The sequence below is a fragment of the Condylura cristata genome, unplaced genomic scaffold (genome assembly GCF_000260355.1).
Source record: "Condylura cristata isolate star-nosed mole 26May11 unplaced genomic scaffold, ConCri1.0 scaffold00007, whole genome shotgun sequence".
Lineage (NCBI taxonomy): Eukaryota > Metazoa > Chordata > Mammalia > Eulipotyphla > Talpidae > Condylura > Condylura cristata.
This window is the reverse complement of record NW_004567108.1, coordinates 24,435,141-24,450,033: the sequence shown is the minus strand read 5'-3', so window position 1 is coordinate 24,450,033 and position 14,893 is coordinate 24,435,141. Positions and strand designations below refer to the sequence as shown.

General features: G+C 46.3%; 1 protein-coding gene across 1 annotated transcript in view; it reads left to right on the top strand.

The window, feature by feature from the left end:
• The window catches only part of NR2F1 (nuclear receptor subfamily 2, group F, member 1), a 13,275-nt gene extending 7,489 nt beyond the window's left edge, over positions 1 to 5,786 (top strand). The window contains exon 6 of the mRNA XM_004678137.2: positions 4,740 to 5,786. Coding sequence (XP_004678194.2) covers positions 4,740 to 5,020 — 281 coding nt within the window. The 3' untranslated portion in view covers positions 5,021 to 5,786. The remainder of the gene's footprint in view (positions 1 to 4,739) is intronic.
• Positions 5,787 to 14,893: the final 9,107 nt, after the last annotated feature.

The window sequence follows — 14,893 nt, the reverse complement described above, 5'->3', positions numbered from 1 at the left end:
GAGGCTGTGCATCCGTCTGGCTGCGCGTGTGTGCGGTGTGTATGTGTGTACGGTGTGCGTGTGTGTCAGCTCAGCGTTTCTGGGGGAGGAGAGGGAAGGAGGAGAACGTGGGAATGTGGCTTTCTGCTCTGTGTGGCAAGCTCCCTGGATGAGTTTCCCGACACAGAGAGACACACAGAGCTGGAAAGAGAAGAATACGCGCAAATAAATCATAAATAATCCCACTTTATTGCTGCCTGATTTTCCCTTATCGGAAACCATTCATGTTTGCAGTTGCTGAGGTTATTGAGAGTCGTAAAAAAATGGATGTGATCTAAACAAGAAAGATAAAAAACAAAAGCAATACTGGAGAACCCGCAAGTATGGGAGGATTCCCGGCCTAGAGATAAATCTCACAGCTATGCAAAACACATGAACATTAGAAATTTAACAGAGTGCCTTAAAAATATCAAATTAAATGTAGGCGGTAGTAACATGCACGTTAACAATTTCTCTTATGATAGATGGTTCAAATTAACTTCCAGGAAAGTGCATTAACGTTGCCTTTGAAGGTTCTGGTCTGAGCCTCTGAGAACACTGACCGCCTTTTATTATTGTAACCTGCAAGAGGGAAACATATAAACACCCGGGACAGCAGGTAATGGGGGAAATATAAACAAAGCCAGAAAGAATGCTGGTGGCGAACAGAGCTGCTCAGACTGGGTCTCCAGGCTTGCCCACTGTGAGTGGAGTTAGCTGCACTTTGACCACTGTTATTGGTATTATTGTTTTTAATTCCTCCGTTCAGAGAACAAATAAGCCATCCTAATAAATCTATCCTAGAGCCAGGACCTCCAAAGGCCAAATTAAAACCATTCTTGAGCAGAGATGGCAAAAGCCCATTCCTAAGGCCTTGTTGAACAGTAAGCAGTGGTATAATCTATCAATATTTCTTGGCTTCCATGCATGAAGAATCGTATTTACGTTGTATTAAAATGACTCTTAAATTTGCACAATATTGTAATGTAGCAAATGTAGTATTAATATCGATCTGAACAGCAGATAATTTATTTGGACAAGAGAATCTCATTTGTATGCAGGGTGGCCAGACCCCTGGACTTGGACTGCCCCCCTTTTCGTTTCAGTGCAAATGCAGAGCTGCTAGTAGGAGAGGGAGTTGGTCTTTGCAAGAGGATAAAGTGCGAATCTTAAAACAAATGGAAGATTTATTGAATAGCCTCCTCGGTGTTTGAATGCATTTTATCTTAATAAGTCTTCTTGATGGAAACGTGTTTTTTAGAAGTGACAAAGAGCCTGGGAAGCAGCAACCCGGCTGCTCTAGCTCTGGCAGGCCTGGGGCCTGGCTGGCTCTCCACTACCCTGCTCTTTAGCCAAATTAATCAGGAAGCAAGCCAGTGTCAGGGAAGCTGGGGCTTTAAAATCTCATCCAGTGAAGTGTCTTGAAGCAGAAATGTGACATGGGGCTGGACAGAGGTCTTCTCCAGAAAGGTGTCCTCTCCCTTCTCCTTGGCCCTCCTCAGGGTCTGCTGAGCCCCCTGGATTTTCTGCTGTCATCCCCTTTACCAGAAAGAGGCAAGGACTGTGCAAGCAGGCTGCAGGGAAGATCGTGGACTTGGGTGTGCTTTTCTTTCAACTTTCCGTCCTGAAACAGCCCTGTGAGAAGTGTGGCTTTAAAAAAAGTTTTCCCAAAGAAGCTTCTTGAACCAAGTCTTCAAGGTACAAGGGAGGTGAACAATAGCATTATTTTGTTGGAAAAGTGCAAACAGAGTATCTGAAAATGGAAATAGAGCTGTCAGTTGTAATTCACCCCTCTCCTCCATACAACACATTTCCACTTTTGACTAAACTTGTTTTGATTGCTAGCCAGAAGGGAATTCATGGGAAGCCTTCTCAAAGTCATCCAACTTTTAAGCGAACTTTGAATGATGGAAAAGACAGTTTTAGACATATTGTCCAAGGAGGTTTGCTCTCGCTAAGTATTTGAAGCTGGCACAGGGGTTCCCTGTGGTGGTTTTCACATTTGGCCTCCGGATGGTATGTTTAATCCTTAATATTCTGGACAGCATCCAAGGACTAGGTCATGACCTGAACTTACTTTAAAAAATTTTTCATTAATTCATAATACTAAATATTCCCTCAAATAAATGAGACCTTCCCTGAAAGGAGCCATCTAGTTAACATAAATACAATAAATCCATTTCCAGCACAATAATAACTTTGATTTCTAGTTATGGCAGCTGATTACATCTATATTTCCTGAACACTAAACTCTTCTGAATGCACAACATGAAATACATTCTCTGCACTACAAAGGCTAAGCCAAGCCGGGAGGGCCTGAGTAGTAATGGTTATTTATTTACATAATTTCTTTTCCATATACTGTAGAAGAAATATCGAGGGGTCCCACATTGACATCACCATATAAAAAGCCAGACGTGGGTTTTACACATTCTGCCTCCTTTTCTTTCCTAGGGTATAACTCATGGAGTGTAAATATGTACTGCATTACATCCCCTGCTCAACTAGCTTTGCTACTACTACCACTCAATCGATCTGAGAGCTCAGGCTGTCTGTCCACAATTGGAGGAATCCTGTGAGAGGAATATCCCGAGTGAGAATAAAAATCTAGAGTGGGAAGCCAGGCAGCAACTCAGGCTCCTGCGTGGGGGAAAGGAACTGGGCTGCCCTGGCACCTGGCAGCCAGGCCCAGCGGTGGGCATCGTGCCTTCAGAGCAGCGAGATCTAAGCAGCCAGCACAAACCTGCCTTTCCCAGGCTTCACTCCCTCGGAGTAGGAGAGAGGAGACATAGGGCTGGGAGAAGGGTAGTGACCTTGCAGTCTGGGGTCCTGCATCATAAATATCAGATAAATATTTTACAGACCTGAGGGGATGCCATATGGGTCCTTTAAGATGTCTGCTGGGATATCAGTGGGTCCTTTTCATATTGTATTGTCTGAGGCTGAAAAGAATCCCCTGGCATACTGGGCAGATAATGCATGTAAAACAAGATATATGTAAATATGAGCCTGTGTGGTGGCCTTTCAGTGGGGGCCAGGTTATCAAGCTGGGTCACGGGCAAACCTCATGGCCACCTCTTAAGCAGTGAAGCCATAATGTGCTCTGCCCTCACTCTGTCAGCCATAAAAATCTCACTGGCTCCCAAATCGGACCAGTGTGGATACACCCAAGCGGCTTTCTGGAGTAATGAGACATCTGAGAGGAACCCAGTCTGGATCGGGGGTCAGAGGAGTGTTGCCTCAGAAGTTCTTGAATTATCACTAGTTTTATTTGTATTTTTGCTTGAGGGCATCGCCTTATAGATGAAGGTGTTAGAATGCTTTGTAAATCCCAGTTCTTGAAACATAAAGACATAAAACTCAGAAATTCAGCAGACAGTTTTCACTTTGAATCATTTGCTGTGTCTTCGTAGGGTCATATCTGCTCATTCTCAATTATATAATGTCTTTTGGGGGGCATTGCCATGCATGAATTTTCTCCCAAGTCTATATATTAGCCAACACTACCTTTGATCTCTAGTCAACCTCCTGACTGTCTAAAGGCTCCTCTGTGATCTCCCTGTTTTTAAAATATTTATTATTAATATCAGAAGCAACACTGGTATTTGAACCCAGAAAGGAAGCTTTCCCGTCATTCCTCTGATTTCACCTGCCCCTCCATTTGCTTGCCCCTAGTTAGTTGATATAGTATAAACTGTTGTCTTGGAATATTTTTAGGAGATGGAAGAGACCAAGCCTTGGTTGAAGTGAGATAAACAGGCAGGTTTTAAGATGCTGCCATGGTGTGTAGGTGCCTTTTTCCTCTCTTGGCCTTGCCATGGGAAACAGCTTCTCCCCCTAAAGCCCCCCTCAGCTCCCCACGCCCCAGTTCTGAAGCAGCAGCAGCAGCAGCTGCCTCTAGCCCCAGCTTTGTGTCTGATCACTGAAGATGTCTCCTTTCTGCAGCCTGAAGTAACTGAGCCATATTCCTCCTGATTATTATACAGCTTACAGAGATGTGACCAATTTTCAATTACTTGATCTAAAGCACAGATAGAAATGTACACCATCACCAAGGATTTGCTGCAGAGTTCCTGCTTGCATAGATAGTAGATCTCAAATCCTATATTGCTAAAGCATGGACTTGATCTGATTCCAGGCACTGCCAGTCCATGATTTCTTACCCCTCCCATGTGTTCGTTCTCTACACATCCAGGTTCTTGTGATTTCTGGTCTGGGTCATTTGGGTTGGAGCCTTTAAGGATCCCCCCCCCAACCCGGGCTGCATATTTCTTCAGGGCTCTTCAACACCCCAAAATCAGGGGTAGAGGGGGCAAAAGTCCTCCCTTTAATGAGCACAGTGGAAAGACGCTCCCCTGCAGGTGGAGGACAGGTTGCTATGCACAGCTCACATGGCTCCAGCATCGTACATTATTTAATCCAAAGGTGAAAGAGGAAAAACAAAGGGACTAGAGAGGTTGCTGTCTCTGCATGTGTGTGCTTCCCTCTCCTGCTCCCCTAGGCTTGGTGGGGGCTTGATTTATTTTTGTTTGTGTTGGGGGTTGGGGGGAGAGAGTGGTGAAGGAGTGAGGAGGCATGGAGGGGAGGATTTCTTTCTTCTTTTCTCTCTTTCTTTTTCCTTGACCAAACATTTTAATGGCTTCTCTTTTGTGCTTTTGCTGTTCGATGGCCTAACGGTTTGTCCCTTCCCCTCTTCTCTCCTTCCCTGGCTGCTTGGGCAGACGCCTGTGGCCTGTCGGATGCTGCCCACATCGAGAGCCTGCAGGAGAAGTCGCAGTGCGCCTTGGAGGAATACGTAAGGAGCCAGTACCCTAACCAGCCCAGCCGATTCGGTAAACTGCTACTGCGGCTGCCCTCCCTGCGCACGGTGTCCTCCTCCGTCATCGAGCAGCTCTTCTTCGTCCGTTTGGTAGGTAAAACCCCAATCGAAACTCTCATCCGTGATATGTTACTGTCTGGGAGCAGCTTCAACTGGCCTTACATGTCCATCCAGTGCTCCTAGATCTTGGGCGCTCCCCACCTGCTCCCGCTTCCCTAGAGACTCAGAGGACCAGTGGGGGCCATGGACTGTAAAGCCTTGGGGACACCGGGCTGCTGATGCGGGGTACAGCCTGGCAGGCTGGGCAGGGGGTGGAGGGAAGTGGGCTGGGAGGACAAGGAGCGGCCCACCCTGCAGAAGTGCAAGCTGAGCTCCAAATCAGGAGAAAAAGAGACTCTTTTAGGATCAGATCTGTGAACACGGTGGAAAGGAAAGAAAAAGGACCTTGTGTCTGGTGTGAAAAACAAACAAATTTTTGGAAGAGAGGACCATGAGAATTTTAATAAAACAGAAGGAGACTAATGGACCTTCCAGGATTTATTGTGGACGGCTGTGGATATATTATGTACAGAAAACACACTTGAAAGTGGACTGAATCCTATGTAGAAACACACACCCCCCCCAACATTGTTATTCATTTTGTAAAATACTAGTCTTTATTTTCATTTTTTGTAAAATTTAAACATCGTATGCACATAAAAAAGGAAACAAGAATTAGGGGAAAATAACATTTTCCAAATAATTATAAAAAATTGTCCTGTGTCTATGTATCTATATCTGTTTTGTATTTTTTTCTGGTTCCAAACCAGATTTCCTGTGATTCTATACTAATAATTTTTGATATAACCCTTTGCTTCTTATAATGAGTGCGATATATGTTGTCAAGGCTGTTCTTCAAGAATTAAAATTGAAGTGAAAATTTAAACAAAAATAAAAGAATTTAGCAAAATCCACGTGTCTGGTTGCTTGACAGATGTTCTCAGTGCAAGAAACCCCACCAATTAATTTCTATCCGATTAATATTAGAGTAGGGGTTGTTGAGGGGGAACCTTTAAGGTCCACTACCAAGCTGGCAGCTTTACTTCCTCCAACCACATAGCTGCCTTGGTTTTCTAAATTCAAAGGGCCAGACACTGTGTGGCCAGGGTGGGAGGGAGGACAGGGCCTGTTGGTTCCTGGGAGCAGCTGTGGTGACCCAGCTCACAGCTGGGCCCCAGACTGGGGCAAACTAGGGGGAGTGAGGATGGGGGGGGGGAGAGGACAGGGTAGGGGAGGAAGGGGCGTCTCAGGGCTCAGTTGTTTCAGTGACCCGGGTGGGGAACTTTCCTGGCTGGAGAGGCTGGCCAGAGTCCTGCAGCATAAGACATGGGATGCATCCAGGCAGGCATAGGGCCACTTAGGTGCCTCTTCGCAGCTCTTGTGACTAGAATGTCCAGCCTCTCCCCAACTCTGGAAAAGCATGTAGGAGCCTTAGTGCTGTGAGCCCTGTTCTGCACCTCTTCAGGGTTCACTGAAAAGCTACTGGCTACTGAGGTTTGCCTTCACTCTCATGACAGGCAGAAATAGTCCTGAGTAAGTTGGGGTTGCTTCTGGAACCTGGGAGTTGAGCTAGACTGGAATTGGTTCTTTCCACAAGTAGCTTTGGGTCCTATGGCCCTTTTAGTGTAGAAAACTCCTGCTGAGGCCTTTCTTTGGGTGTGTGGGGCACTTCTCTCTGTAACAGCTTTCGGAGTATGAATGTTTTATAGGATCTCAGTTGGGGCTGCCAAGGGAGCTTTTTCTTAAGGTATTAATAAAGGCAGATCTTTTAAATAACACTTCTCACCTCCTCCCCCTCTTCTTGCCCCAAACAGACCTGAACGAGACAAGAGCTTCATTTTCAGAAGCCATTAGCAAAGTTCTTTCAATGTGTTGTCTAGAAGTCTCCAGGTACCCCTGCTCCCCCCCACACACACACACACAACACAGATACTTTAAAAATGCATTAACAAGCTTCAGCACTCCAACCAGCTTGAGGTTTTAGTATTGTGGGTGCAGTGTTGCAGCAGGGGATTGCTTGGCTCTCTGTAGAGCCCAGTATTTCTAGCCAGCCTGCCTGGGGTGACCAGGCAGGTAGGGTATATGAGATGGGTCCACGAACCACTGGGTCCTTCCCACCTCCTTGCAGCTCCCACCCTGCTCTGGACCTCATCTTTCTACCACACCCAGGGGGAACATCTCTGGGCTTAGCCCGCAGGTTGGGGCATCAAAGCAGAAGGGGTGTGGTGAGAGGTCATGTTCATATTAATCCCTGCCACCTTCTAGGAAGTTTCTGGGATCCCTTCTTCCAAAGTGAGGGGGTTGGAGTGAGGAGAGCTGCAGCTGGGGCTTGGAGGGGGGAAGGGAGCTAAACTGCACCCAGGGCTCACTGATCTTTCCTTTCTTGAAATGAGATGTAAATATATTCATTACAGTGTGATCCCTCTGATGAAAACAGATAAACATTTTTGTAGGCTGAAAACGTATTTTTCAATTAAGTTCAATATGGAGGCCTAAGCACAAGGCATTCAGTGTGGGGATGGACCCAGGCTGAGATTAGGATAAGTATACAAGTTCTTGCTCTGATGTTCAGAGGTGACAGTGGTAACATGGCCCTATCTTATGGACCCAGAGCTTGCCCACAGCTTAGGGCAATCCAGGAAACTTTCTAAGCCTGGGCCCAAGCTGGCTGCTTTGCTGAAGAGAACACAGTAAGGAGAAGAGGCAGCCTTTCCATAGCTTCACAGACACGTGAGCTCCCTCATACGCTCGCACGTGCATGCTCGCGCTGACAGAAGAAGAGCAAAAAGTGTTTCCCTCTAGTGCTTTTGCTAGGTGACCCCTTTGAGTCCAGGAGGTAGTGAGTGGCCTTCTCTTCTGCTGTCTTCCTAGGTGTCTGAATTAGTACCTGCCGGGGGTACACACAGTCATCTTGAGAGGTCTCTGTATATCTTATCCAGAGAGACAGTCTGACAGGGACTCAGGGGTTGTGTGAAAACCCCTGTTTTCCAAGCTTAAAAGCACAGTTGGAACTCATGAGTGCACTGGAACTAAGGGAAGATTTGGAGCTGACAGTTGTTTGAATCTTCTTGCAATCAGGAAGCACCCTTTCCATTCCAGGCAACCCACAGGCTCCCATGGCCCCTGTGACCAATAACCACCACCACCTGGGACCTCCTGGCAGCGCTAAGGGGCAGCTTCAGTTGAAATGTCTCTGCTCAGCATCGGGTGCCTCCCCAGGCCCGGTGAGTCACTGGGCAGAAGGAGAAGTGGAGCCAGTGGGAGTTCCCTCTGCTTGGGTGGCCTTCTTGAGGCTCCTGAGCAATGAGCCCACCTTGGAGCCAAGCAAGGGGGACCTTTAGAAAGGGGCATGAGGCCACAGACAGATGTAGGTCACAAGTTCATGTTAGGGGCACAGACCCTCCTTGGCAGGCCAGGGTGCCACAGCCCTAAAGGAGTTGGGAAAGCCTGGCAAGGCCAAGTGCATTAGGCAGAACTGACTGGTCTCACAGGCTCAGAGAAAAAATACCTTAGTTGAAGAGTAATCTATACAAGGTAAATTCCCTCTTGAAGTTATCTGTGACATATGAAAGTCAAATGTCCCCTTTTCGAACCCCAACACTTGCTGGGTGACTGAGAACGTTAGAGGCCTTGAAGTCAGCTTAAACTACTTTATCCACAGCTTTGCTGAAAACATCAAAAAGGCCATCTCAGGGATGTGCTCTTTTCTGGGAACCTCTATAGAATAAGGCTGCCGCACCTCTTCCTCTAGGGAACAAGATGTGTGTGTCTGGGGGAGGGTGGGGAAGAGTTTACATGTGACCTTTGCCCTCACAAGCCCACAGCTGGGTGATAGGGTTTCCTCCTGATCACCCAACAAAGTTGGCTTTCCAGACTCTACCCCTCCAAAGGGTTCTGCCTCCCGTTCTCTGACAGCCTGAAAGGGTCTTGGTCTTGTCACTGAGGGCCCAGCGCCCACCTTCACATCAGAGTTTCTGGGGATCTGGGACCTCCTCTATCCCAAGCCACTTGAGCTCCTCTGCTTGGAGCATGCAAAAAGTTTATTCTAGCAAAGTGCTCCATCTCCACTCGTAGGCGGCCCTACTATCTGACAGTGGCAGCATCACCTCGGACAAGCTCTCCATTCCTCAGAACAAATCACCTGACTGTCTTGCAAATGAGACACGGGAAGTAGCATGGGGAGGGGATGGAGGGAGACACAAGTGGGAACTAATAAAAGTCTTGTTAGAAGGTCTACTCCAGATCTGTGGCGTCACTGGGCCTTTTACTTGGAAAGCCAAAGAGTTGTATTCCTAAATGAGTTAAAGACCCATTTACCTCTGTCGTGTTCTATTCATCAAGCCACAAGTTGAGAGTTCCTAACATGAAACTATTTGTTTGCTTACACAACCAGCTGGGCGCAATTTCACGTCTGAGATATCTATCTGAAAGCGCCTCTCATTTATTATCTCTCCTTGTCAGCGAATCCATTTTCCAACTCCCCCTCCCCCTTTTGGAGTTTATTTATTTATTTATTTATGGTGGGACTTTTTTTTTTTTTCCTCCTGGGAGGACCTGAGTCTGTAATGCTCCCCGGGAAGCTGCCGCTCCCTGTGGGGCTTCTGCTACGCCCTAGACGCGTGGACCAGGGGGCAGCAGAGGCGCATTGGCGGCCACCGCTTACCCAGGCGGTCGGTCCATGAGGGTGCCAGGCAGGCAGCGGGTGGGCTTAGCCGGACACGGCGGACCTGCCCTGCTTCCAGGGTAGCCTCGCTGCTACTGCTAGATCTCCTAGAGTAAGCCGCAACCACCTGTGCGAGGAAGGGGTGGGAGAGTCACCGGAGGGGAGTCCGGGAGCTTCTCTCGGAGATGGGGCCCGATATACGGATCTGAGAGATGCTTTCACAAAAACCTCACCTAGTCTCATGGGGCCAATTTCTTCTTCCCAGGCCGGATTGCAGAGTGAGTAACCAACATGTAAATAGTTGTGTGATGGATTGGGGGAGGGGGCTGGTGCATTTATTGTGTGTGCGGAGGGGAGAAGGCTGCACGTGGTTTCAATTTTGAAGCACAAAGAAATAACATGCAATGCAGAAAATAGGTTTATGAATGTAATTGAGGGAAAAGAAAACAATTAACACGGTGCAAGGTTGCACGCTCAATTCTCCACCCCTCACCTTCTCTCCTACCCCAGTTTTGAGAAATGAGTGGATCTGGGCAGTTGGTCCCGGCTAGCAAGGGAACCCCTGATGGAGATCTCGGTGATGGGTGCATGATAATGGTGTCTATCCTTTCCCAGTCTGCTAAGGCCTCCTTCAACCAAGCTGAGAGCAAGGGATCAAATCCCCAAGTGCTGCCTCCAAAATACCCTCAGTTGTAAAGGCAGAATGGAGTAGGGGTACCTGAGAGGGAGGAGGTCTGGGCAGGGAAGAGGGGAGGGAGAGAGAGCTTTCTCTAAGGCAGACCAGGCTGGTCTCAGTAAGCTATCCTATTGTGTTGATTTAGGAAGACATTTGCTGTATATAACGTTTAAGGCTGATAATATCATTGCGCAGCCAGATAAATAAAGCGTTGGCCCAACTGTGGGTCAGCCATCGATCTCTGCGCTCCGAGGAAAAAGGAGAGAGACAGGGTCGTAAGAAGAGGCTCTGTCTGTGTGCTTGTCAGTCGGCAAGCAGGAGCCCGAGTGTGAGCGTTAGGGTGCGCAAAAGGGAACCAAGTCTTCAGCTGGCCAAGAAGCTCATTAGCATTCCTAACCCATGGACCTGCGCTGACAACTAACAGAGATATCCCGCTCACCACCAGGCCTCCTCTCTTTTGTCTTCAGATCTGGAGGAGAAAAAGATTTCTCCGTGGAAGCAGGAGCCTGAACTTCCATGTGTTTGTTGGAGATTCCAGGCATTAAAAAGGACTTCCCAGGATCTGGCCTGCTCTTTCCCTTTGTTTTTAAAAACTTCCTTCTAAAGTAAAACTTTTCTCTCTCAAAGTGTAATACGCTTGTTGAAACTCAGCTTCAGTGAGAGAGAAAATTCTCTGAAAACATTTTGCCATTTCTCCTTGTTGACATGCAGAGAGGTGGATGTTTACGTGTTTGGCTTACACACACGCAAAGCTGGTACTTTTAGTTAAAGATTTCTACAATCTAGCAACCCAGGGTTGTTTGAGCATTTTCTTCCTCTTCTTTCTTCTGCCTAGTTATATTATGTTTTATTATAAATGTCTCCCCTATTACTTTATCACTGTTGTTTTTTTTAATAAAAATAATCTTTCAAAATTAAGTAAGATCTACTTTTGTTATCAGACAAATGCAATTTTAGAAGCCTCTACAATTCTAATAAACACTTTAAAATTATACTCGTTAGTGAAGTTTTAATCACCTTACACCTAATTTGGGAAAAGTATCTTTAACCCTATTTCAAAGTGATAAATATGTCTCCGCTTGCTCTCCTAGGTCTTGTGCCTTGAACTCCATCAAACCAGGCAGATAGTTTTACATTGGAGGGTACAAATTATCCCATGTTGACAGATGTTTGTCACTTAGTAACTTCTTTGCAAGTCCCCCCTCCTCCCCTAAGCTTCTATCTAGCTTGCTTTGTTGTTTTAAAATATGCATGTCTCTCACTGGAATGCCAGTCACGAGTGCAAACTTTGTGTCCAACCTCCCACATGAAATGATCCTTTTAGAGGGAACTCGATATGTCTCAATCTGCACTTCACTCAAAGCCTCTGGATATGGGCAACTCACTGGCTGGTCCTGGCTCCAAAATAACTCAGCAGAAACGAGTTTCCAACTAAAAATCCCCTTGAATGTCTCCCAGGGAAGAAATATAGCTCCTATAATTAAAGGAGGCAATGGCCAGAGGGAGAATGCAGCCGGGAGCAAAAAAAAAAAAAAAAAGTAAGAGTTTTATTTATTTACTGATTGAACTTGGGTTGTCATAACCAGCAGGTTTATCCACATTGGAAGTGCTAGAGGTTTGTACTGTGTGTGCCTAAGAGGAAGAGGTAGGGAGGGAAGGAAGGGGAAAGCATGGTTGACATGGAACAGAAAGAATGAAAGAGAGGAGGACAACTTTGGGAGAGAGAAAATAATCTCTGAGGGACAAATGTAGGGAAGTCCTGACCCTGGATCCTGGATATGAGAAAATTCCTTGGAGCTAAGGAATTGGGGGTGGGGGGTGAGGGGTGAGGGATGAAGGGGGAAGCTCAAAAGGAGATGAGGGGTAATTATAATAAACTTTCAAATGTGGAAAATTATCAGGAAAAGGAGTACTCTGTTTTTCCTAGAAAAGTAATGTGACAGTAGGAAAATTATTAGCTGTGCTGTGTGTGTGGCATCTCAGTCTGTTGGGGGTGGAATTATGGAGAAGAACTAGAGAGAAGGGAAGAAGTTCCAGGACACAGAGTGGAAGTGTCGTGAGCAGAAAAGCCTTCAGCCTCCTTGCAAAAATTGCCTAGTAGGTGTGGATGTGAAATATTCTCTAGAAGTCATCATCTTTACATCCTATTTTAATTAGTTTCATCTATTTGCACTGATCTGAATAGAATGATTCAGCTCTCAGGATGAACACCTCCCAACCTCAGTAGACAACCTCCCCTCAAAAAAAAAAAAAAAGAAAAGAAAAGCTTCAAAACAGAAGGCATACTCAGGCTGGGCGGCTCATTTCTACCAAAAAGGCAAAACTTTAGCATGATGAAAAACAGATGAATTTTTTTCTCCCTCTCTCTGGAACAGTTATTCTCTTTTACTGATGTGAAGTGACGTCAGCAATGCCTGTCCTATCCCCTTGGAGAGAAGGGAGAGAGGAGGAGATGGAAGGAGGGAGCTGGGAGAAAGAGCTAGAGAAAAAGAGAAAGAGCAAGCTGAGAGATGAAGGAAGGGGGGTAAAAGAGAATGAATATCTTACACTTTTTGGCCAAAATTCCACAGAGTGCGCAAAACAATGCTCCAGAAGCCTGTGATTGATAGGACACCTTTCTCTACTCTCGTCGATCTACATATTCTAACATATGGAAAGCTTACAGGCCCGTGCACTTATAGAAGCCGATAATGCATTAGCTCTCAGCAATATTTACAGCACCACTTTTAATACACACCAGATGGTTCGCGACTGTGCCGCCTCAGCCAGCTCACTCCTCGATTTTACTCGGCGGCACTTTGTTGCAATTACGCTCCATGCTGAGACCAATTTTATTGGTGACCTATTTTTCATATTTGCAGCATTTTATGTTAAAAACCTCCTCTCTGGCCTTTTTGCAAAGGGGCAGCGCCCAGGAAGGGAGAGCTTAGGAGGACCGCGGAGCTGTTTAGGTGGATATTAATATTTATCATGATGTTACATACCTCGGGTTTAAGTGAGTAAACCGGATAGACATAAGTACTCTGGTCATTATGTTTGTTCACTCACCCCCTGTTTGTCAGACCCCCACGGACTGTCTACACGACGCGCTTGCCTCAGAGTCAATACATCGGACCATAAATATTGTATTCCATTAATTATCACGCCACTGGCTTATCCTGGGTGCCGGCGTCCTCGAGCGACGCAGGGCAAATGAGGACGCTGCCTGAGCATATTTCTAGGCTGGGAACCCCGCTGAAATTTCCGCGGAGCCTGGGAATTCCTAGAGCCCGAGCGCCTGGCTCAACCCGGGCTGGGCCTGGGGCTGCCTCGCGCGGGAGGGGGTGCGGCGGGCGCAGGCCGGGCGCCGCCAGGAGCGCTCAGTACCTGTTATCTTGCGACGCAGAAGGCCACAGGGAGAATCCCATTTGGCACGCCGGGAAAGGCTTTCAACTTTATCTCCCGCCATGTAAATATCCCCGAGTGCCCGACTGAGGGACTTTGTTTTGCGCCGAACAATATAAATATCCTATTTGCTACAACGCAGGTGTGCTCTTCCTACCCAAACTCTCTCTTTTTTTCCTCGTTTATTGTAACTCTCTATACCCCCTTCCCCTGGTAAAAAATCACAGATGTTTACTTTATTGATATAACCTATACCATGGTTAGGCTGAGAATAATATGCCTCAACTAACAGTCATTTAGCAAATAATAGAGGCGTTCTGGATGCTTTCCAACGTTACACATGTACTTGGTCATAAAATGATTCGTGAAAAAATTAACATCTGCTTTCCTAAAATAAAGTGTGCCAAGTAGCTTTTTATGAATGCTTTCCTCATTTTAAAAAGAAATATGGAGAGATAAACTGGCACCCAGATGTATAGCATATTTATAATGGTTTTAGGATTTAAAGGTAGCTATTCTTTGCGCAAACCATTTAAAAACTGACGGTTTCAAAGCTACTTAACCCCAGACATCTTTGAATGCTGACGAGTCTTCCAAATTTTATCATTTAAAGCGGAATTTACTGTAATTTAATTGCACATCAAGGCAGAGCTATGTGCAAGTTGGGGGCACTGCAGCCTGAGTTCAACAGAAATTCCAACTCGCCTTTTATTTACCTAATTTCTCAGCAAGGTTCCCAGGCCCTTAAGAAGGCAGAGCTGGAAAGTTTAGTTGGGCTCTTTTTTGTTGTTGTTTAATTCCACTATTAGGAAATGAGGCCTACCTTTGAATTATTTCATTAGGATTTGGCCTTTTGGGGGAAGGGGTGGGAACCATAATCATTAGTGGCTTTTTATTATTTCTACAATAAATGGCCAGATTCTTTGTTGAATAAGCTGCTTGAATGTTTTGCAGATGTTCCACTTAGACCAAATCTGACCCCCTATTTCCTCCCAAATAAGTCCCTTAAACTCTCCCACCAATGCCTTTACTCCAGAGCGGACTCCCCCCAACCCTGACAAGTTTATAAGTGTGGAATATATTCTTATGAAATTTCCACCTAACTGCACGCGCACACACACAAATACATTTACACACACACACACTCCCACCCACTGAGCCTCTGTGCGTGGCAGAGGGTAAGAGGAGAGAAAAAAAGCCAGAGAAACTGGTGAGGCGGAAGGGAAAGGAGGAAGTCAGCCCAGTGGTTACATCCCTGTGCGGAGGTGCGCCCTGCCCGGCCCGAGACCCTCCT